The sequence below is a fragment of the Girardinichthys multiradiatus genome, chromosome 12 (genome assembly GCF_021462225.1).
Source record: "Girardinichthys multiradiatus isolate DD_20200921_A chromosome 12, DD_fGirMul_XY1, whole genome shotgun sequence".
Lineage (NCBI taxonomy): Eukaryota > Metazoa > Chordata > Actinopteri > Cyprinodontiformes > Goodeidae > Girardinichthys > Girardinichthys multiradiatus.
In genome coordinates, this window is record NC_061805.1 from 32,990,250 (window position 1) to 33,015,231 (window position 24,982).

General features: G+C 37.1%; 2 protein-coding genes across 4 annotated transcripts; one reads left to right on the forward strand and one right to left on the reverse strand.

The window, feature by feature from the left end:
• Positions 1 to 1,406: 1,406 nt before the first annotated feature.
• On the reverse strand, positions 1,407 to 10,374 carry p2rx2 (purinergic receptor P2X, ligand-gated ion channel, 2). 3 transcript variants are annotated; one of them, XM_047382012.1, is made up of 12 exons: positions 10,111 to 10,374; positions 9,512 to 9,632; positions 9,353 to 9,424; positions 9,193 to 9,268; positions 9,013 to 9,109; positions 7,413 to 7,493; positions 7,165 to 7,315; positions 5,276 to 5,406; positions 5,086 to 5,176; positions 4,930 to 4,995; positions 3,262 to 3,351; positions 1,407 to 2,948 (listed from the first exon to the last, which is right to left on the reverse strand). In XM_047382012.1, the coding sequence occupies exons 1-12, from the start codon at positions 10,275 to 10,277 to the stop codon at positions 2,853 to 2,855; spliced, it is 1,239 nt and encodes a 412-aa protein (XP_047237968.1). In that variant the 5' UTR covers positions 10,278 to 10,374; the 3' UTR covers positions 1,407 to 2,852. The 3 variants fall into 3 exon arrangements, with proteins under 3 accessions (XP_047237968.1, XP_047237967.1, XP_047237966.1); XM_047382011.1 differs by having other exon boundaries at positions 3,274 to 3,351; positions 9,512 to 9,647; XM_047382010.1 differs by having other exon boundaries at positions 9,512 to 9,647.
• Positions 10,375 to 11,080: 706 nt separating this feature from the next.
• Positions 11,081 to 24,669, forward strand: pes (pescadillo). Its single transcript, XM_047380498.1, has 15 exons — positions 11,081 to 11,251; positions 11,427 to 11,506; positions 12,908 to 13,061; positions 13,321 to 13,430; positions 15,077 to 15,248; positions 15,331 to 15,420; positions 16,514 to 16,630; positions 16,736 to 16,813; positions 18,042 to 18,131; positions 20,495 to 20,625; positions 20,769 to 20,894; positions 21,131 to 21,315; positions 23,661 to 23,797; positions 23,882 to 24,049; positions 24,300 to 24,669. Exons 1-15 carry the CDS (start codon positions 11,228 to 11,230, stop codon positions 24,369 to 24,371), a joined length of 1,734 nt encoding a protein of 577 aa, XP_047236454.1. The 5' UTR covers positions 11,081 to 11,227; the 3' UTR covers positions 24,372 to 24,669.
• The last annotated feature ends 313 nt before the right edge of the window (positions 24,670 to 24,982 follow it).

Consider the following 24,982-nt stretch of genomic DNA (forward strand, 5'->3'; position numbering starts at 1 on the left):
ATTATTTGAAGGTTGACGTTTTTCGTATTAAAAACACTTTTCTTTTATTGGTCGGATGAAATATGCTAATTTTGTGAGATAGGAATTTTGGGTTTTCATGAGCTGTATGCCAAAATCATCCGTATTAAGACAATAAAAGACCTGAAATATTTCAGTTAGTGTGCAATGAATCTAAAATATATGAATATTAAATTTTCATCATTACATTATAGAAAATAATGAACTTTATCACAATATGCTAATTTTTTGAGAAGGACCTGTATATGTGGAGAAGGTTTTGAAATGATTTATAATGGTGTCATCTTTTTAAAATCCAACAACTGTTTTACAGGAGGGTTTATGCATTTGATATATTTAATGCTTAATATATCATATGCTTAGCCCCCTTCCTACACAAAGCTCCACCCTGAAGGTTCAGAGTAATAGCCAGAATGCTACCTCCCCACCAGGGTTTTATATTTCTACCTTGGTAATCTGTTTTTACTCTGGAATATGCAGTCGGCAGGGAAGGGAGGATATTGTTGCCTGCTTCCTGAAAAAGGTAACTGCACCTTTTGATGCTAAACAACAAATAAGCAAAAAAAGAATCTTGAAATGGAAAATTTATGGGAAAAATAGTCTAATTCTGCAATTAAATAGAATAAGAAAATCTAAATCACAGTCATGGGTTTCATCTATTCATTGCAGGAACAACATGGTTATTGATATGCTTTCAGTGTGGATCATTGTGGTTTTAACCCACACACTTAGATTTAATAGCTGAGTCACTTTGCCTGCAGATGGATGTCTCCCTATCACATAATCTCATTTAAAACTATGAGCAAAGCCAAAATTAGATCGTGTCCTCAGACGATCTTTTTGACACCTGCACTTGAAAAATGAGGCATGAGGGAGATCATCTAAACTCTAATGCTGGATTTTCAGTCTTAGCTCCAAGATACGTATAATTTAAACTCAGTTTGAGCTGAGATTCGCTTTAAATGTCTTGTATTTCACATCAGAACCACATGGTTTCCAAACTAACATGTGGCTACCATTATTGCATTCCTCATGGCAGATATCGATCCAGAAACAGTGGGTTCTCGAGAATTGCTTCACCACTGACATTTGTTCTGCTCTTAGGAAAGGAGATGGGTTCAGTTTCCAACAATCTAGTTAGAGAAATCGTTTGGTGGGAAATGCAGAGATTATTTGATCACTGGTCTCAGCTGTCTTTGTGCGGCTCCTCACAGTTTCCTCTCGTTATCCCGCACACTCTTCAACTCCATTTGTACCATTTGTCATTCGGGTTAAAAGACAAACGTAAGCCAAATCAGCAGATTCTGATACAACATAACGTAATTTCCTTAATAAAGAAAGATGATTTTAAAGAAGTGTTTGCCACATGTACGCTTATGTCTGAATCATGAGTTTTAAAAAGGATATTTATTAATTATTGGGCTGAATGTTTGAGATACAAGGGAACAGTTTTCATGGTTTTTAAATCGCTTCTACCATATTTTTCTGCTTTGAAAGTGCTATAATTATTGTAAGAAAATTCTCTACATGTGAATATACATGTTTTCTGAAGGTAAAGGAAGACAGGTTTCATTCTGGTGGCGAACAGATGAAAGCCCATTAAGGCTTGAAACAATCTATGCACAAAACCTGTTTTGCTGTGCAAAAACTGTTTTACTGAGAACAACACGTGAGAACGTCAGATCATCAGCATGTGGTCCTCATTCCTCGGTTCATTCCCATTAACACTGTTCCGTGCAAAGGTTTTCTTACATTTCAAACTTTTTCTGTGTTTGTCACATAAAATTTACTTTTATTGTGATTTAATGTAAAAGACCAACACAAAATAGTGAGTAATTGTGAAGTGGAAGGAAAATGATACCTGGTATTTAATCATGAAGACCAAGAAACACAGCAGACAAATCAGGAGGAGGGTTGTGGACAATGTTAAAGCAGGGTTAGAGTTCAAAAACATTACTCCAAGCTTTGTATATCTTATGGAGCACTGTTCGATCCATCCAAAATGTAATGGCAATCCAAGGTTTTCCACTAGCCATGCAGTAGATACAGCAAACAGGGAGCAGAAGGTGCTCTGGTCAGATAAGGCTAAAAGTGAACTTTTACGGTAAAATGCTGTGCGTGGAGGGAAACTATCGCCACACCTCACCCTGAACATACTATCCTCACTGTTGAAACATTACTGTCGGCAGCATCATGCTTTTTTTCAGCAGGTACAGTGGAGCTGGCCTATGTTGAGGGGAAGGTGGATGGAGCTAAACACAGGAGAAAATCTGTTAGAGGCTTTAAAGACTTAGAAACTGTGGCAGAGGGTCTCCTTCCTACAGGACGACGACCATGAGCACACACCCAGAGACACAATGGAGAGGTTTAGAACAAAAACTGTTCCTATATTACAATGGACCATTTAAAGTACAGACCTAAATCCAATTTAGAATCTGTGCCAAGGCTTGAAATTTGATGTTCTATGGTCAAAAAGTTCAATCTCTAACTGTCCAAAGCTGGTAGAGTTGCAAAGTATTAACTCAGGGTGACAGAATGTATATGCATGACAATTTATTTGTGAGAAGTAAAAGGAAAGTATGTATTATTTTCATTCCACTTCACCTTTATGCAATACCGCGTGTTTGGTTATCCATAAAATCCTACTAAAATATACAGAAGTTTTTGGTTATAATGTGACAAAATGTGAAAAAGTTTCAGGGGCTGTGATTACTTTTGTAGTAGTGTTTTGTGACACCAACTCTGGACTTCTGTAGACACTTTAGATCCTAAACTGAAATGCTGCTGTTGTCCTCATCAGGTTGGAGGAGGAGAGTTTAAGCAACTCGGAGTCATCAGAGCGGAACGCCGTCGGACAGGTCTGAATGGTTTGAACCAAAGCTCCTGATGAAACTGAACTCAGTGTGAATTGTGTCTGTGGGTTCCTTCACCTGCAAAGAAACAAAATCACTTCACTTGTAAAGGTAACACAAGATGCTACTGGCATCGTTTAAATGTACTCAGAATAAAATCATTTGCAGTTTAGTTAAACTTTAAAGCAAGCTGTGTTAGGTTGCTGCCGAGCTTTAACTGGGTATACTGGGAGGACAAAGGAAAATCTATGAGGGTAATATAGAAAACAAAATGTCCTACAAAAAGTAAATATTTTGTGAGTGAATGTTTAGAAAAAAATAATATTCAAATTTTAAAGATTAATTGGAGTTCATCTTGTAAAATATTAATACATATAAAAATATAACTCACCTTTTTACTCACTTCATCAAACTTTCTCTCCCTGTAGACTTCATTCTTGTCGATAAATGTAAGCATGATCCAGTCACAGATAATACTGCACTGTAGGGAATGAAACAATGAAAAGAAAAATGTCTGGCCTTTTCAAGACAAAAAATATCCACAAAATGTTATGCATTTTTTAAATTGTTTTTTGAAAGGTAGTTATGTTGATGTTAATTATTATATAATAATTATATTATTATAATATATTATATTTGGGCAGGTTGACTGAAATTTCAATTTTAACTAGACTATTAAGACAATTGTCTTGGGGGGTTAGATGATATCTAAATGTCTTAAAATTTTTTATAGCTTTACCTTCACCTTCTGGTGTCATTTTTGTTTGCATTATTTTCATTTCCACTGTTTCTACCAGGGCAAAATCAGATTTCTCAGGCAGTGGTAGGGATGTAGTACTTTTGAGATTACCCTGAGTCTTCGGGATGGACCTTTTTGAGGGAAGCCTACAAAGCATTTTACACTAGAAGAAAACTCAGCATTATATTTTAGTCAAACGTGTTTACATTTCACTTAAACCAATATTACCTGTTTACTTCGATACATACAATACAAATCACTGTTCCCCACTTTCAGTAGTCTGTGGAGACAGAATGAATAGATCCTCGATTTAAAGTAATTTTAGGGCTTTAACCATTATGTCAGAAAGTTAAAAAGTGTTTTGAGGGACAAATTAAAAAACAACCAAAATCTCCAGGAATGTCTGTTAATAAGCTTGTAATAAACAACGGTACTGCTCATCAGGAAGGAGGGAATGCTGCAAGTCACTGACTGGATGCAATCTGCTGGGTTTCCTTAGACAGAAAAACTTTTTATCCAATTTGAATAAATAACTAACTCTGACTGCACTGTTCAATTGGTAGGATTAAGTGGAATGTATGTACCTGACTCTTGTGAAGTGCCTTGAGACATCATGTGTTGTGAATTGGCGCTATATAAATAAAACTGAATTGAATTGAACTGCTGTGATTGTTTATAATGGTCTTTTGGGATACATACAGCCTAATGTACTGAGCATTTGATAAATTTACAGGTTACCTCTAAGTTTGAAGGGATTTTAATATTGTTTCAGGTTGAAACCGCTGGGATAAAAAATCAGAGGTTAATATGCAAAACATCAGTTTGTAATCCTGATCAGAAGTCCTGCTCATCTACCACATCTACCACTGATGTAATGAAAGTTGGCATCTGTAAAATGCATGAAAACATTTAGAGGTAAACCTTTTTGCAGAGCTTAGAGGAAAAACAGAATAACAGAATAATTTACTATGGGTTTATTGCTGAAAATCCTTAAAACTGCCTCCCTTTCATTTGTGCATTTTCTTTCTTTTAGTGAAAACAGTTAGATCGGTTTGAATTCACTCAGTGAAACAAAATTTACTTTAAAGAAATCAATAAAGATTGATATAGTTAAAATTAAAATCAAACAATACATTTAAAAATTATTTTAGAAGAAATAGAAAATAAAATCCACCTAGTTTAATTGAAAACCACCAGTGGTAAAGAATTTGTATTCATTCAAGCAGATTCTGTTTATTTTTTTAAATGTATTTTGAAAATTTGGTATATTTGTTTATGCAAACATGGTTGAGTAAATGTTTGGTTTTTGAGTGTACTTACAATCCCAACGGAGGTCAGAGCTGTCACTGTGCTGATGATGGTTGGAATGACACTAAATTTTCCAGCCTGTGGAGAAATTACACAAGCACTAAATACCTGGTAATCATCACAGCAAACAGGGGAAAAAAGCAGTATTTAAAGGGACGTTTGTTGTACCTGTCCGTGAACTATGATGTCTAGACGGATGCCATAAGCCTTGATGAGGGTCCGAGACTCCACACCATTCTTATCATAATACTTGGCAAACCTGGACAACAAAATGTGCTTAAAAATAATAAACCTGTTTCTTGACAAAGTTAAGTTTGTACCCATGAACATGGTCAGTTGGTGCTGGGTTTTTGCAGACCTGTAGTAGTAACCAGAGTCGGCCAGATCCTTTCGTGGGTCAAGACGACGAAATGTATAAATAGGTTTGCAGTGTGAAGGATCCAGATCGAGGTTACAATCCCAGTTGATGAAAACGCCGATCACTCCCCCCTAACAGCAAAGAGAATGAAACAAGGACACATTGCTGTGTTATTTAACTGTTACTGTACAGCAAAGGACCTCCTACTTCACTTTGTTTGCTGTTCTCAACTTTTGTTGCTTTACCAAAAGAAACCTAAACATAAATGGAAGATTTAACAATTAAGATTTTTAAAACAGAAAGGATAAAATACATCTAGTGAAAAGACCTACTGGAAGGAAACTGATCCTCGGTCTCTGAGTTGTGTGTAATTTTCAGCATTAAAGTAGACAGACATTTACCTTTTCTACACTACATGCAGTTTCTTTCTTAGAAAATAAAAGGACATGTAACAACATACTCGCAAAGCACGTGTAAATCTTGATTTAACTGAAAATTAAGTCTACAAATGGCAGTAGATGGCACTGTATGGTCACTTTGTTAGGTACACCTTGCTAGTACATTTGTTGGAACACCCCTTTGCCTTCAGAACTGCTTTATTTCTTTATTAGTTTATCTGAAACTAATAAAGAGTTTCTTTGACTGTGTTTGGGACTGTTGTCCCAGCTTTTCATTTCCAAATCTTCTGGAGCAAACTTTGAACAAGTTTTTACCTGCTTTTTCTTTAGCAGTGGACTCTTGCACAGTGAGTGTGCATAGAGGCCATTGTGTTTGAGTGGATAACTTATTGTTTTAACAATAAAGAGTATGCCATTTCCAGGTCTTTCTGAAGCTCTCTGTGAGCACTCCCTTGGCTCTTGGACAATTGCTTTGATTATGCTTTTGACTCTGTCAGAAATCTTACGAGGGCCACCTGGCCATGACTGGTTTTTGGATAAAGAATGTTCCTTCCCCTTCCGGATTATGACCCCAATGGCACTCATTGGAAAATTTTGAAATTTAACTAATCATTGCCACTGGTATGTTTTGCAAAAATAACACTTTTTAGTAAATGTCTCTTTGCATTTACCAATTATAATACTCTTTGTAATTTTTTAGTATTGAGAAACCTTTTTATAAGCCATCATGATATTGTTGATATTGATTTGCAAATAGCAGCAGGGAGGCCTTCTAATTACTGCCAGATTTCAGCTGGTTTCTTGGCTTTCTATGCGATTTTGCACATTATTTTCTTCTTGCATTTAATACTTATTCTGTGTACAATTCCACTTCATTACACATAACTGAATTCATGGGTTGTGTTGTTACCAACAGCTGGTGTGAATTTAATGTCAATAGAAATACTAAAAATATATTTACCGAGAAAAACATTGAAGTGTTCAGTACTTCTCTCACCCACTTTATATTGGTTGTTAAGGTCTGTGTTGCTCCTGATTATTTCAATTCACGTAAATGCTTGTTTAAATGACTGACTTATTTTTTGGGTTTTGAAGTGCGAATGTTTGGGAACCTCTTGATCTAATTGTCTTTTCTGCATTACTGTTTGCTCCCACTTCTATGTTTCTAAATCAAATATCTGACTTTTTTATATTGTTCATTTGCCTTTAACCAGTGGTTCTGAGGTAAGTTATTTTGTTCAATTATCTGCCTGCTTCAGAATAAAATGTTTTTGTGTTATCTTCATCCACAAGGCCGAATATTATGTGTCAATGAATTGTCATCTGCAAAATTTGACGTCAGCTTATATCTGTTTTAATTTTATATTTTCATGAATGAATATAATGCAAATAAATACAGTGAATCAAATGCTAAAGATTCAAGCATATTTCAAATTAAAGTAAACTTTTATAAGTCCAGCCCCTGACTAATTCTGGGGTTCTCATACTCACAGTCCTGCAGAGCTCGGTGAAATTCTCCCTTGCTTGATTCGCAATGTAACCCAAGCGGAAGATTGGGCAGTAAGGCGCTTTCTCCTCATGATAATGACACTTCTTGAGGTATTTTTTAGTTTTCATCCCTGGGGGACTATCAACATTTACCCTGCAAGCAGAGACCATGTTTATGATCAGTATCTGTAACACAAATGACCATAAGGATAAGGTTCAGTGTTTTGTTTGTGGGTTTGAAAATACTTTACCTAAACACTTTAAATTTGGGGAAGTGGATGGAGTTCCTGATGAACAGTGTGAAATTAATAGCCTCCACTAAGGGTGATTCTCTGTTAAATGAAACCAAAAAAATGGTTGCTTCATATAGGGAATGACATTGTTGTTTTGCAACAGTTTCTAGGTTTCTAGCTGATTTCTGCAGCTGCATCTTTGGTTATTCGTTTCTGATTACACATGTTTCTGTTTTCTTGTAGGTACTCCTTGTACAGTTGTTTCACAGGTAGCTTGAGGGACAGAAAAATATCTCAGTTTCAGTTGCATGTTGCTGATTGCATAGTGTCAAGGATTCAGGGAGAACCCTGGGTATGATAGTGTGGAGTAGGGGAGATCGATGTTGGTTTTCACACTCATCATATATGAGCCCGCAGAGGGCACTGCAAAATAATGTTTAGACTGAAATGTTCAAAAACTAGGTCAAAAGTCACTGGTCAAAATATTTGTTGGGAAAGACATCCAGCATTGTAGTCAGAGGACCAGTAATTTTTTTGGTAAAAAAAAGTGATTTTACAGATGTCTAGAAAAAAAATTCTAATTTATTGGGAAGAATGTTTGAAGCTTAAAAAAGAGAAAAGCGTAAGCTTCAAGATGAGTAGTTTTTTCTTTGCTAAACTAAAAAAATGTAGCTTAGCTATTAGCAAAAATATCCAGTCAGTGTTGGTTGTCACACTGTCTTCAAGGAGACACCCCATGCTATTCTAGCGTTAGATCTTTTATTTACCTTTCTATTTTAAAGATAAAATTGGCAGGAAGTCCACAAGGAAGACAAAGAGGGGCCTGATCTTACAAACTATGGGATCTTTTGCCACTTTTAAAGCCATTTTCTCTACAAGTTTGACTTTAAATGAAATTAATGTTTTTTGAGTTTTTAATGTTTTTGCTATTTAAATGATCTTAATTCCATGTTGGTTGTCACGGGTGAAATTTTTTTGATTTAGTCATCAATAATTTTTGAAAAGCATAAGATACTGGATAATATGTAAATTGTTTTAATAACTGAGACTATAAGCTTTATCCTAATATAAAAATGAAACTTTTTAGACTAAAATTTTTTTAGGAATTTGGACAATTGTAAAAAATGTGACAACCATCACCAGTCTCCCCTAGGTCTACTCAGATTATATGCTTTCTACTTAAAGCTTGTAACCCACGGTCCCTGAAATGGGGTCCAGGTGGGGAAGGGTGTAGCCAGACATTTTACTCAACTAAGGATAGCATTACTTCAAAATAATATTACTCAAGTAGAAGTAAACAGCATGGTGCAGTAAAGCTAATTCTAGAAGTGTATTTATTCAGAAAGTTAATCAAGTAAATGTAACTAGTTACTACACACTCCTGCTGTCTGGGTGACGTCTGAAGGAAAAAGCTGCTCTGGATTTCATTTTAAGATCAGAGCAAATGAGGCTGCATATTAATCAACACTTTCTATTTCTAAAAACATGAAAAACATGTATCATTTTTCTTCCATGTCACAAACATTAAGTAAGTTGTCTTGTTCTATAACATAAAATCCCCAAAAGACACACTAAACTGTGTAATTGTAACATGCAGATTAAAACTCCAGTGCCTTACCGGACTACAGCATACTGTTCAATAGGACACCAAGCCATGATTTCACACGTTTTGAAAGTGTAGTTGTGGTACTGAACACATCTGCCAGTCCTAATACCTGTGTTTACATAACAAGGGATGATGAAATTAATATGAAACAACCAAGCTGATAAGAGATAATGTGAGAAGTCATAACATTACCATGACTATCAAAGTTTGGTAAGCCTGGAAAACAGTCAGAGTCCGAAGTACAGTTGGCGTTGTCTACACTGAAATGCTGAAGAGAAAAAAAGCCAAAACAAGATGAAGTGCAGCTGCAACACTTTTATACATATTTTTTTTAAGGGAATTGATCTCTCACCTCAGGGCAGGTACCTTGCCTCTGATCATAAGTGAATTCTCTTCTCAATATTGTGCTGATGACATCAACTCCCTATAAGTAAAAGTCAGAAATATCCAATATAGTCATGTGATCAACAAAGTAGTTATTATTTTTGGCAGAATCTTGGATATGATGTACCTCCGGGGGATGAGAGTACTCCACATTATCCAGGACGTCATCCCCGTGCACTGCTTTGCCCTTCATACGAGTGTAAACAGAGCTTTCTGGATGGGTCTCGCTCTCCTGGTATGCTTTTTGACTTATAAAAACATACCTTTATCGATAACAGAACAGACAGAAGCAATAAAATGTCTTCTGCTATCACATGAAATTTCATTAAAGGTGTCATGTTACTCAGGATTTATTTAAACCACCAAAATGAAGCCAAGGAATCAAGATGACGCCCTTAAAACTGAGGCTACCAAGAATTACCTTGTGCTCTGAGATATCAAGAATATTTGGATTAAAAAAAACTTTTTATTTAAAAGACTTGATCTTCTGAAAGGTTTTCTTCATATAAGTTATTATTTTTCTATATACTTATTGAAAACTGAATGTTCCTCTGTTTTAAAAGGGCAATTAGTGGGCAAAAATTCAAAGCTGCTAATATTTTATTGCATTTTACTTTAACTTTAATCTTAACAAGAACATTTATAAAGATACACCAGGAAACAAACCTTTTATGTTTGAAATGTTGCACGTTATCAGGACAATATACAAACATGCTTAGAACTTACCAGATGAAATAGGTGATCACCAGAAACTGAACAGCTCTGTAAATGACTCCAAGAGGTCTGTTCTTGATCACCATCATCTTAGGAGTCTCATAGTCCCAGAAACCTTGAAAGTACTCCTTTAGGAAGTCACGGACCCCACTGATAACTGTATATAATCCTTCACTCATTTCCAGAGATGAGCTTAAGGCTGGTTTTTGAATGATGTTTCCTCTACTACTCTACATTATTTATCTTTCTCTTTATCTGATGCTGCTCTGTTTCTGCCTCAAGCCTGTGAGGCATCAGCGAGTCAGGAGTGGGACAGGGGTGGGGCTGAATCTTACGTTGTTAGACATCACAATCCATTGTGGTATTTATTCATTTGTTTATTTATTCCTTGTCTCCAACATTTCAAACAAGGTAAAGCAAACAAACAAACAACAAAATACATTAAAACCAAATTTGATTCATCCGTTTTCATTTCCTGGGTTAGTCTTGGTTTTATTTGACAGGTTTTTTTTTATTTTTATTGTTTACCTTGTAAGAAACAAATATTTTACAGAATGAGCATAGTATAACCTCTACAAGCAACTTTAAAAGGATGAAATTAAGCCATTTTTGGTAATATTTTAAACCATAAATGTCAGGTACTAAGTACTAAATAGCAGATATCTGTACAGTAGTAGTATAGAAATTGTGTTTTGCTATCTGTAAAAGGCTTTTCTAAATGTAATCAAAAATAATGTGTTGTTTTAAGTGTGTAACATGTTTGTTTTTAATGCATTTTCACTCTATTTTAATGTACAAATGTACACCTGTTTTTACTAATATCTATGTTTTTATAAAATTTGATAAAATGTCAATTAGCATTCATGGAGCAGTTTTAGTAGCACAAAAATAATAACAGTGAACTCATAACTTTATTGAGCATAGTTGGGAACACAAAAAAAAAATTTTCTTACGTAATATTGCGTACAGGCGGATAACGGTCAACCCCTGGGTCCTGGTTACGGCTCAACTCTCCTGCGCATGTCAGACAACACGTGCGGCAGCAGCGGTTTGTGCATCTGTTAGCTTGTTATTTGTTTCCGTAAATAGGACTTTCTTAAAGTGCTGCGGAGCGACAACTCGTCTGTAAATGGGGGGTCTTCAGAAGAAAAAGGTAGGAGTTCTTGTCAGACTCAATAACATCAAAATAAACAACCGCTATCGGGCGAGTTAGCTAGCAGGCCTAGTTAAAGTTTGTTTTCAGACTCACAAACAGTTAGGCTGAGTTTAACAAATCTGTATAACAGACAAATGTATTGAATTAAATATGACTTTATATTGTTTTACAGTATGAGCGGGGCTCTGCAACAAACTACATCACCAGGAACAGAGCACGGAAGAAGCTGATGCTGAGCCTCCCTGACTTCAGGTAGATCTTCAACTTGTAAACTGTCTGCGGTGGAGTCCTACTTTTTCAACTGTAGACACTTTAAAGTGTTAAGATGGTGGATTAGATTGTTAGAGTCTTACCGCTCTTCAGGAGTTCCCCAACTGTATTATTATATTCAGTTTAACCTCATTAAGACACGGAGTCCAGTGCTGAGGAGATACCAGTTTTAAGCAAATATAAAATACAAAAAAAAAAAAAAAAAAGGCTGTGTTTCACACAATAAACGCGGAAATCATCAACTAAATACAGAAAACACATGCCACGTGACGTTTAAAAAATATCCAACCATCTGCTGATGTTTTCTCTACGGTTCTTAAACATCTCCAAAAGCTGCACAGCTTCATGTTCTCCTAAAGTTTATCCAAGTGGAAAGGGTGTTATAGGAGCATGTCTTTTTCCATTATCTGAACAGAACAATATTTGTCAGTGGACCCTGTAGTTGCTCTTTTTCAGTAACTTATTGGAGGGTAGATGCTCTTGTAGTAAACCAGTGATTGATTTGTTAATTAAAATATATCAGTGTTACAGTCAGTGTGTGGACATGAAGGCCAGTTGAAATTAAAAACTTTTGTATTGTAAAATAATTGTAGATTTTTAATTGTAAAAGCGAGTTTATCCTCTGTTAAAACACCAAGATTTGTATAGAAAGGCCTCATTTATATAAAATGTAAAAACGTGTTGGCCCTAATAAACAATTTTGAGGGACCTGTTTTGTGACAATATGCCAGGGGTCTGCAAACTATACAATCCAAAAAGCCAATTTTGCCATCAGTCCAGCTAAATAAAACTAGTTTTTAGCTGCAAATGTTGCATGACCATTTGACAGAAGGTTAAAAAAGCTTTCTGAGAAATTCATGCAGAATTGGTTTCAAAAAGTGGGTGGCACTGAGAATTACATAGATTTAAATAGTAGCAGTCTTCTGGTTTTGTTTAAAACAGTTGTGCAATATTTTTCATGTAGTAGACTAGAAACGGTGTAATAAGCTAATGCTAAGCATTAAGTCAAATTTAAATCATTATCATGCCACATCAAAACCGAGGTGGTGGTTATCATTACATATTGTTTTCATAATTTTCATACTTTCTGGGTTCTGTGGGGGGATATCTTTATGTGCAAATTATGTCTTTTGTTCCTTAAACAAATGTTTCATAATTCAAAGTCAGCCATAAATTAGTCATTAAAAGTTCAGTTTATTTTGGTCACCTCTTACGTTTTTGCTTTATGAAGCCCTCTGACTACAAAGGTTAGTAACTGTAAAATGCTACCTGCCAGTAACTGTGATAGTTTTTCTGTTTCTGCCACAGATTCTAGATCTTTATGTCCAGTTAACAAGCCTCTCTGGAAGCATCAAAAACATTTCATTTCTTCCTGAATTGTAGGCGGCTGTGCATCCTTAAAGGAATCTATCCGCATGAGCCAAAACACAAGAAGAAGGTGAACAAAGGCTCCACTGCCCCAAGGACTTTCTACCTGCTCAAAGACATCCGCTTCCTGCTGCACGAGCCCATTGTGTCAAAGTTCAGAGAGTACAAGGTATTTCATAAGCCCTAGTCTAAAGATCTGGAATGTTTAATAACCTTTCATTTCCTGTCATCAACTGTATTTTCATAAGTTATATTTATTAAGAGAAAAAAATAATTTTGAGGTTGAAAGGTTTCTTTTTGTGTTCTCTTGTGTTTTTGTGAGTCTGACATTAGCCAGTGTCTGGTGGTTTCCAATAATTTCATTGAGCTGAAAATAAAAACCCCACACAAAACGGCTAACTCACCGTTAAAGTGTTTTATCTCAACAGATCTTTGTACGTAAACTGAAGAGGGCTTATGGAAAAACAGAGTGGTCTGCTGTTGAAAGACTGAAAGAGAACAAGCCTGCCTATAAATTGGACCACATTGTGAAAGAAAGGTGGGAAAATTATACTCCTTACTCATCAATGCAGGGGCGGGGGAGTGAAGCATGTTAGATCTGCTCTGTCACTTTAATTTGAACTCTATTAGTTTTAAGCAAAATGAAACTTAAAACAGCAGAAAATGAGTTTCATGTAAACAACCTGTAACTTTTCTTTAGTATAGGAGATCAATAAAGAAAATTAGTTGAAACATGTTGCGTTCATTTAAACCAAGTGTTTCTGAATCTGAAAGCCAGGATTTTGGATCAGAACATAATTCTTCCTTTTTATTTTTTTTGTTAACATACAGTTTTATTTTGGTCACCGAGACTGTAGTGAAAAAAGCTGGTAAAGACGAGTTTGTCGTGATGAGCAATTTTTTTTCAAACCACATCTTTTATTTAACCCTTGTTCTGGGTTTATGAAGGAAGTCGGAGGGTTGGTTGTTTCAAACCTATTGGAGAAATTACTACTGATGATTCTGGGGGACAACGTCCTTCTGTCTCTTCATCTAATCCCAGAGACACTAGATGATGCTCTTCTGAGCTCCCATAGCAGGTCTTCCAGGTCTATTTGTTCTTCATTACGCTGGAAATGATCCTTGATGACAAAGGTTTTACATTCATAGGTGCTACCGTGCTTTTATTACATTATGGAAAATATGATTTGTGATTATCAGGATCAAATAAACCAGTTGTCCTGATTAGACTGGAGATCTATGAGCCATCCTCCATGCTTCACTGTTGCTTGCAGTGACTAATTTCTGAACTGATGTCTTCCCATTTGTAAACAATCTGCATTCTGCTACAGCTAAAGGTTTAAGGTGATCAACCCAAATATTGGTTTAGTTTACCTCTTCTTCAACAAATATAAATTATTATTTATTTATGGACATGAAACCATTATTTCCAAATCTGCAAAACATGTTTTCACTGCACTTTGTCTTGTGATGTATGTCCATATACAGGTTTGTTTTGTATAGCATTGAGCTTAAATTACTGTAAATTGCTGTGGGATGGAGGAACTAACTTTAGTCAGCAGATGGCAGAGTTGCACAGTTTATACAGCCTCTTTAATATTAAAAACTAAATATTTATAAAATTTATTTTTACCCTTTAACCAAGTCCTCATAATTTTTAAAATGTAGGTCATGGAAATCTTAGTTATAATTGGTGTTCTGCTTAATGATCGATTTTCATTCAAGAAAGGAAAACAAAAAAGATGGTTGCTATAGTGGTGACATGAAAATGTTTTTTGAATGGTGAAATGATGATGAAATTATAAATGGTGCCAAATGTCAGTCCATCTTGGACATGGAAATCTGGAGATGTTTTGCAGGGTACAGTTGGCAGATAATGATTATTCAAGAAATCATTCTCTGAATGCTGAATTTTAATCAAGAGATTTTTTAAAAAGTGTTAATGGGTGTGTACACTAACACTACCAGGTTTTTGCACTTTTATTCCCTTCCAAAAAAGTGGATTTTCAGTTGAATTGTATCCTATTAAATATGGAAAAGTTTTTAAACCGATTGTGTTCCACATTTTTTTTTTTTTTTTTTTTTGCGTTACAGTTTTTAACAAGTGTGTGTAGACTTTTAACAGCAAACTGTATATGACATGAGTGCATTCAGGTTCTTACTGAGTTTGGTGTTTTTTGGCAGGTACCCCACCTTCATCGACGCCCTCCGTGACATTGAGGATGCCCTCTGCATGTGTTTTTTGTTCTCCACATTCGCCCGAACAGGAAAATGTCACGTGCAGACAATCCAGCTGTGCAGACGCCTCACTGTGGAGTGGATGAACTATGTCATCGTGTCTCGCGCGCTCAGAAAGGTTCCGGTTTTCTCTGCACGCCACATGGGGGGGGGGGCCTCACGAACGTTTATTCTAAACACTTTGTTTTTATTCCTCGAAGGTTTTCCTCTCCATCAAGGGAATATACTACCAAGCTGAGGTCATGGGGCAGCTCATTACATGGCTGGTGCCGTATCAGTTCTCCCATGATGTAAGTGCAGATGGCTGCTTACAGCCAACAGGGGTTATGCTAATAAGCAGATGCGCTAATTTTGTGGAATTAAACAGAAGGTTGGTGGGACCTTTTGTCAACGTGCAGCACTGAGTCATCAAACAGCATTGCTGTTTGTTAGAAAACTGCAATTAGTTTCATGATGGTCCTGAGCTCTTCAGCTGCTGCAGTAGGCAATTTATGGAGACAATAGTGGTTTCTCCTGTTTGGTGTTGCATGTTTGCATAGTGTGGTTAAAGCAGCCCGTCTGTGGACATGATTTAAAAAGTACTGCCTGGACAAAAATAAGCCACATTATTAAATAAACGCAACCCTGACTATAGTCCGGAAAACCTGGTGATAAAAATTATAAAGTACTGCTAGGTCAGGCATGTGCTGTAAAGATGACCTGAAAGTAGTGATGTAAACTAATTAATCTGTTTGGTTCCCCTGAGGCTGTACAGCTGTAAATGGTCTTTCTTTGTTTTCATTGACCAAATTGAGAAAATATTCGACACGATCATTTTTCCTTTAAACATATTTTTTTAAGGCATAAGTTGTAGAGTTTGTTACAAAACAGTATGTTTCTTAGAAAATCATTTGTGACAAAAAAGGATTAAAAGCGGTCTTACAAATTGGAAATCAGCCTTTCTGCTGTAAATCTACTGTTTATAAGTGGAGGATTTTTAAACCAACTGCCAAAATGCTGACCGCAAGATGCTCGAAGAAGTCTCCATTCTCAGTTAATATAAAAGTGCATGCCTGTACGATTAGAAGGAGGAAGCATAAGTTTTACTTTCATGCAAGATGCCACTTCCTGTTCCTGATTCAAATAAAAAGTTCAGACAGTGATATGTGAACATTTCTTTATTAAAAACTGTATATTTAAAGGGCTGAGGCTCAAAGTGTATACATGTATGTATTCTAGTCACAAAATAAGTATTTTAGTCAGGGCAATATTAGCTTTATATTTAGGTCTGTACCCTGAAAGCTGCCTGCATATTTATAGATGCAACACAAATGTACATGAGTGAGTTATGTTTTCTGTTTTACCTCTAAATCATTGCGAAACTAAAGGTTTTTGTTCTTTCAGCACCCAACAGATGTCGACTACAGAGTCATGGCAACTTTCACAGAGCTGTACACAACTCTCCTGGGGTTTGTCAACTTCAGACTCTATCAGTCTCTCAACTTGGTGTACCCTCCAAAGGTACCGCAGACTCTAAAAATGCTTGAAGGGATTTTATAATGTGTGAGTATGTGGCATTCGTCCAGCGAGTGTGTTCTCAAGCAAATATTTCCTTTCTCCTTACAGCTGGATAGTAAATCAGAATTGGAGCTCAAGGAAGAGAATGAGGACAACTATGCCATGAATTCAGAGAGCTACTTGGAGGCAAGTATCTTATTTAATCAATCTTAAAGGTTTTGTTTTGCAGTCGTACTATCACACATCGCCTATTCTTTGTAGATCGTGCAACCCTAGATACACAATAAATTTTTTATATCAGGAACTTTATGCTTACAAACAACACTGACTCCTAGAGCTATCTGATTGTTGAGGTATGAACGTCTTTGTTTCCCAGTCTTATCAGTGTCGGATTATTTCTTTCCTTGAAGCTATGAATTTAACTGTTCCACATGAGGTCAAATGATTCCTTAAGCAGATTCTGGAAAATATTCTGCCTGTTTGAACCACATTGATAAACTCATTGAACGGTGTAAAAGCAGTGGTTTAGCAAGACTGAAGAACTAGTCGGTAAACATAATGTTTGCCAGTAGTTTTCACTAGTTTTCATCAATGATCATCCTTTTGAACTAGTTCATGAGTTCAAATATCTCAGAACCTTTATCAATAGCACTTTATGCTTTTTAACCAATGTGTATTAAATTTAAAAAAAAGCTGTGCAGCGTCTGTATTGAATTAGGAAATTGAGTACGTACAATGTAAGCACATGCATTTTAGATACAGTTTATAAAAATCTTGTTGAAAGTGGATGTTTTCTAAGTTGAGACATCGGCATACAATAAATATCTTTGTATGCTTTTGCTGCCTGGGACTGTGGCGGCAGTAAACAGTAACGTATATAGAAAATAAGGCAATTATTAGTTTTATTATGATAGATATCCTAGCTCAAACTTACATTGTTGTGTACTGTGGATATGTTGTAACCTGCTTCTCTTCTGTGTTACCTATACATGAAATTTTTTAACATTGGCTTTGTTTTAGCAGAATAATAAGCAACTCATATGTCTCATTTATATTGCTGGGAGTTCACAATTCATTTGTATTAGCCTTACTTCTATTCTTGAGATGATTGAAACAACAGTTTCTCTTCCATTGCAGTTTGCTGTTCTGCAGAGTGGGCAACAACTTGCACTTAGCCTTTTATTTAGCAAATAACTCAGTAAGAGGAAATAAAATGATTCTTTTCTGTCTATGGTTTCATATTTTGACAGTATAAACTACCTGAAGCTTTTAATTATTTCTCAGTTTTTAAAGCAAACATCTGGCCAGATCCTGGCTGGTTACCAGATTGTTGTTGAAGTTTTAGTTTAAATTATAAAATATTAATCATTTGTAATGATAAATGAACTGATTTTACTTGTAATCCTCTCTGCAGAAACTTTCAGCTCTCAGCTCCAGCCTGGCACGTGTTGTTTCCTCAGAGGAGGAGGAGGAGGCTAAACTCGATCAGTTTCCTGTCGAAGGGGTGAGAAAGCCAGCCAAATGTCATTTTGTTCGTTTTGGTCGATGTTAAAAACAAACGTCTTTAAAGGAAACATCTAAACATGTACAACCCGTGATGAACTAATTAATCTCAGAGGACAAACATGAAAGGTGACATTTTTTCAGCAGAGGATTGACACCTCTTGGTACCTAACTGGGGATTTACAGTTTTATGTTGGGTTGCTATGAACAGGGTGTTCTCACTTGAGAAGATTGTTTTACCCAACTGATTAGAAATCATCAACCATGGGCCCCACTTCACCACAGGGACTTTCCATGAGCTGGCAAAACCTTTCTCCGGATGGATTACATGCTGCATGTAGTTCAGCAACCCAGGCCTAATCCCTCCTACAGCCTTTGCTCTGCCTTCTAACATCCCACCAAACAAAAGCAGATGCTAAAAAAAACAATAAAAGCTTGCACTGCCTTGCAAGTATATGAATGGAGATCAAACCAGCAGTTTATGGACTGAGTGGGAATGGATCAAAGCTTTGGATTGACTTGGATTATGGGAAAACACCACCAGTGGGAGGCAATGAGTTTCCACATAGGCAGCGCCTTTGGGAGCGGTTTAGCTCTTTATCAGCATACAGTCATAAAACCCACCAAGGCGGGAACTCCGTGAAACAGAACACAAGGGCTAACCAGTGGAAAAACACAAAGGGCCATAAACGATGGAACAATGGCGATAAACACGAGGCTCAGGTCGTAAGCCTTATTCTGCTTTAAGAAAAGAAAAAAAATCCACTTTAGGTTCAAACTGGGTCAGCGCTCAGTTGATCAGAACACGGTATGTATGCACCGCCATTCAAAGTTCGCAGTCCAACATAATTCAAAAGGAATCACAGTTCAGCATATACATTTCAAAATTGCATGCAACAAGTTAATACCTTGGATTAGCTGATGGTGATCCTAGATGACAATAACTATGCCTCACCCTGCCCAGACTAGAGACCAAAAATGTCGAAAATAGGAAACAGACGAGTTTGCCGGGGCATCGGCTGATGGTCTCCGATCAGGATATAGATCTTCCAATCTTCTTATATCAGACAGATTTACAGCTTGTCAAGCTCTTCTGGGAATGGCCAGGTAAAGTAAACCTGCCTACGAGCTTCTATTACTACAGAGATTGCCTCCGAGCGTAGTATTGGCACACTACGGCTGGAAATGGCAGCTCAACGTTCACTTCAGTGGGTTCAACTCCGGACGACAGAGCTGTGACGCCCGTTGAGCTGCGTAGTAACAGTCGTTTACCCAACCAAAATGGCGGTGGTCCAACACTTCTTATTTTTAACGCTAAGTAATGACTTTTTTTCTGGCCACTCTTTCATAAAGCGCAGCTCTGTGGAGTGTATGACTTATTGAAATCCTGTGGACATATATTCCAGTCTCTGCTGTGAAACTGCAGCTCCTTCAGGGTTACCTTTGGTCTCTGTGTTGCTTCTCAGATTTATGCCCACTCTTTGAGTACAAAGCGACAAAGTTGTTGAGTACTTCTCAACTTCCTTGGTCTTTATGGTGTTGAAACCTCTGGAGCCTTTTCACGGTCTTTTAATACTGGCAGATCTTACACAGGTGGACTTCATTTCACTTATTGAGGCTTTTGAAGGTAATTCGTTGTACCCAAACTTTTTAGGGGCTTCATAGAAAAGGGTGTACATATGCACATGCCAATTTTAGTTTTTTTCTTCTCACTGTTATAGAGATTCGATTTTACCAAACATTTAAGTGAACTCTGATCACAATCTTTCCTCTTTTTTTTTTTTTTTCTTGAAAACATTTCCCCACGAAGATAATGGTTCACCACTTTCCTTCTGGTTTGTAATCAGGCGTTGCACAGCTCCTAACTCAGTTTTAATAGTTTCAACAATCCTTTCCAATGTTTGGTTAATACTTTGACCCTTCTAAAGAAGATCATCATAGGTTCCAGCTCTGAATAATTCTGCAAGGCACTGTAGGTCTTGTGATTCTTGTAGCGGTGTCTTTTTTTGTTTTGCATTATGTTAAGAAAGGAAGTTGGATCCCATTATTTTTGATGTATTGAAGATCTTTTGCACGCGCTGTTGGTGTGTGAGAAAGAAGTCTGAGACTTTATTTTATCTTCCTGTGTCAGACGCTGACCCATGTACACATCTAACTTCCTAATACACATAACAAGTTATTGGATATTAAGTAATAACGAGCATGGATAGATAAACGTATGTACTCTGTTTAAATGTCTTGAGAAAAGAAGTGTGAAAAACTGAAAATTAGCTTCACACACCAGCCTTTTCCATCTTATTTAAGGCTTTGCAAATAATAACAGTTGATTCTGAATACTGATTTTTTTTTTTTTTTTCTCCTCAGGAGGACATGGAGAAGATGGAAGCCAGAGAAAAAGAACAGAAACTGCTGGAAACCCAGAAAAAGATCTTTGAGGGGCTCAAATTCTTCGTCAACAGAGAAGTGCCCAGAGAGTCGCTGGCTTTTGTCATCAGGTGCGAAAGATGCGATGCTAGTGAAGCCGCAGAATATTAAAGCCAATGTCTTTCTCTCTTAAAACGCCACTTGCTCATGTTTAAAAAGAGGTTTTATAATAATATGTCAGAACTTAAACAGATTTGAATCTCCATACTCGCAGGTGTTTCGGTGGTCAGGTGTCCTGGGACAAATCGGTTTGCATTGGAAGCACATATGATGTCACAGATGAGACTATCACACATCAGATTGTTGACAGGCCTAATGTGGACAAGCAGTACATGAACAGGTAAAGGGATTCTTTTAAATTCTCATCACTTCTGAGCTTATGTTGCAGTTTAAAGAACTAGAAAATCTGATTATGGCCTGATAAATCCTTTACAGGGTTTTCCTCACAGTAGCCCGTCTTGTTTTCAAAGATTTTCTTTGTCATGTTAGACAGACTTGTCCTCTGAAATGTCATGAGCGAATATAAAAATTCTCAGGTATTGGTCTATTTAGGTGTTTTTTATGCTGTTGTTGTAGGTACTACATCCAGCCCCAGTGGGTGTATGATTGTGTCAATGCTAAAATACTCCTGCCTGTGGAGGATTATTTCCTTGGAGTCACTCTGCCACCTCATCTGTCTCCATTTGTGGAGGAGAAGGAAGGAGACTATGTTCCCCCAGAGAAGCTGAAGATAATGGCCTTACAGCGAGGAGAAAAACCTGGTACGGAACCCACATTTTTTTATTATTAGGTTTTTCCGTAGTTAGATGGGAGTGATCTCCACTTAATTACACCCAGTAACATGTTTAATTGGATTTTTGCTGTATTTTATCAGCAGAAACATTTACCAGGAACTAGTGCTTCAGGAGTTATTTTTTTTCTTGCCCCCCTCCTTTCCAGAGCAAAAAAGATGACCTCTGAAGCAGCTCTGGTTTGAAGGTTGTTCAGTTGAAGGGAACCTCAGTATGGGTCCTGGTTGTTTATTCTCTACGTGTTACTGCCTTCTTGTCTCAGCCCAGCCTGCTTTAATATCCGGAAAAACCTGGAAAATAAATTGAGAGTTGTGCGCCAGGGACGACTGTTGCTGGTTGTAAACACAGCCTTAGAACTACTATTATCAGTAGTTATTACTATTACTACTATTATTGGGCCACAAACATGTGGAAAGATGCAGCTGAGTTTCCTTTGCCCAACTTAGATGTTAGGGCAAAAATAAAGACACCCCAACCTGTAGCCGAGTGATTTTTTGTGCATTCAGCTTTTTACTTTAAAAAGTATCATATCTGTATGATATGAGATTCTCTTGGTGTCGTAACCTTGATTAATCATACCAGTATTATAGTTTTATTATATATCACAGTATTTGTTTAAAAAAACATTTTTCTACTGCTACTAATTCTAAAATAGTGTAAAATATGGATTATTAGTTGTAATGTTAGAATATATATTTATTATTGTGATTTTAATGCATATACTTGAGCAGAAAAATTGCATAAAGCCCTGCCTAGATTCAGTGGTTTAAAGTGGTTTATCATGCAGAATATTATACATTTTTATTGTTCTAATCTTTTCAGTGTAACACAGGTATAAACTGATATCTGGTTAATTAGTTGTACCCAGCCTGCAGTCTGCTGCTTAACAGACAGGCAGGTCATAGCTTACCAGTTTCGTCTCTAAAACAGTATCACCTTTAAGAATTATTTCTTGTAAGCGAAGGCAAAGTGTAATGGCCTTCTTTCAGTCGGCTGACGAGCAGTGAGCAGCAACTAGGGGTAGAGGGGGCACCACTGTCACTCCATGCTGAGAAAACTCCAGCCACTCTGGCTTTTTAATTTTAAACCATAAAAGCAGTATGATGGAAAATTGTAATTGTTACTTTTTTATAAATCACCGTTAAACTTGATAAACGGTAACGGGTCCACTCCACGTTTGTCAGGGCTGTCCATTTCAGTCCACAAGGGCCGGTGTCCTTCAGGTTTTAGATGTGTCCTTGTTCCAACTCAGCCTAGTAATGAGGTAATCGTTTGATTCAGGTGTGCTGACCCGGGGCGTCGTCTAAAACATGTAGGAGAACCTCCCCTTGATGCCTGACTTTGGACACCATTGTTCTAAGGGCGACAATCTCCTATTAATGAATGCTAAATAACCCATGGCCCTGCTGACCTTTAGGGCTGTTGAGGTAGAACGCTACATTTCAGGACACGTAGTTTACCTAATGTAACTTGCACCTTAGAACTTGGTAAAAAACAAGAAGAGCAAGGGATAAAATATTTTTTGGGTGGCTTAAAAATTGTTCTTGGGCTGTTAGGTTCTGGGAACCTGCACTTGATTAAATTGTCCTGCTTTACAAGAAAAAAAAGGTGATTTAAAGGAGAAGTTCAGATGTTTCAAATTAGGTTCCCTTACTTGTAGTAAACCAATGTTCAGTTCATAGAAAAGTGAAAATATTCACACAGCAGTGGAAGCAAACAGCTGATAAGTCTGACCTAAAATGTTCATGTCAGTGGAGTATAACTATGTTAGCAGATATTCTTCTTCTACAGTTTCACAAAGACCATTGCTAAGTTTGTTAAGAAAGCACAGAAATATTCATTTCCATTCCAACCCGAAGATCTAAATGTTTCCAGCACTCCAGGCAAACTTAAAGCAAACTTCCCTGCTGGTTGATACGACCATCAGCTTCAACCCACATAACCTCAGCATAGTAACACCGACCTTGGACTGAGAACACTGAGAAAAACTTTACCTGCGATCTCTTGCAAATTGTAGAGGCAATATTTGCAAATTGTGATCATTTTGTATCCCACAAATAGGAACATTTTCAGTTTGAGCTTTTTAAATTGCTAAAACGAAGCTGTTGGCCTTTCACCCCTCTGTGGATTTATTCATTTTTCACAGAAATATAATGTCTACTACAGGTAGGAGAACTATTACTGATAACCTCACAATTCCCCTTAACCAGTTAGACTTGTTTTAAGATGTTTCTGTTCAATATGTCCTAAATACAAAACGTATCGTTTCATCATGTGTAAAATGGTAAAAATTATGTTTTTTTTTTCTCTTATAGCTCAACAAGATGAAGAAGAAGAAGAGGAGGAAGAAGAAGAAGAGGATGATGAAGATGAGGAGGAGGAAGAGGATGAAGAAGAAGAAGCCGAAGAGAAGAACCTTAAAAAGATGGAAGAGCAAAGATCTCAGGGGAAGGTAAGAAATGTCTGTTGTGTTTTTGTATCCTGTTTTTTTCCTAAGCTTTTGGATTCTCTGACATGTCTCCTTCCTCCATTTTAGTCTCTTCAGGTTAAAGTGACGCCTGGAAAAGTGAAGGCAGAAAATCCCGCCCGCTTGGAGCTGGAAGAGAAGGCGGAGGAGAAACGTCTAGCCATCATGATGATGAAGAAGAAGGAGAAGTACCTGTATGACAAGATCATGTTTGGAAAAAAGAGAAAAGTCAGAGAGGTGAGTTTCTGTTTCTTTTTCAAGTCAATAAGACTGTTTAACCACGTGAAACTAAAACATTGTTCTGCTATCTATTTCTGCACACCTTACTGTCAACACTAAGCCTTTATCTAAGAATGCTTAACCACGCTATCCGGCTGCTGTTTACAAAGCGCCATGGCCCACCCTTGACCCCTTCAGTGCACTGACCCTAAAATGCTCTTGAAACAGATGTTCTTTTTGTTAACGTTGGTCAATCTCTTCTTAACAGGCGAACAAGCTTGCTGCCAAGAGGAAAGCCCACGATGATGCTGAGAAAGCGAAGAAGAAATCAAGAAAATAACCTCTGAACCTGATTTTATGTATAAAACCTGATGGGTTAGTGGTGCAGGTTCACAATTGATAAAACCTGTGGCTGCACCAGTAAGCTCCCAGCATGAGGTGCAGCCTCTGTTTGATTGCATTGACCTTATGTATAAATTCATACAGAGATCCAGGATGCTCCATATGCTGACTGTGTAATTATTGATTTAAAACTCATTGTCTACAGTGTTCTTATCATACTCTAAAATGTAAAACATTAGCTTCATTTTTATGTCTGTATTGGAAATAATTAGTTTTAAAGTAAAACATAACTGTAACATGTTTCTTTTATCCTTTTGTGGCAGCACCCTTTCCACATCGTGGTTCATGTGCAAACTTTTAAAGACTACACATCTTTATCATTTCCTGTATAGGAAGAAAAGCTTTAGTGTAGAGAAGTGTTCTTTACATTACTCGTACTCGTACTCGTCCGCTTTATCTGGGACCGGGTCGCGGGGGCAGCAGACTCAGCAGAGACGCCCAGACGTCCCTCTCCCCAGACACCTCCAGTTCCTCCGGGGGAGCCCAAGGCGTTCCCAGGCCAGCCGAGAGACATAGTCCCTCCAGCGTGTCCTGGGCCGTCCCCTGGGC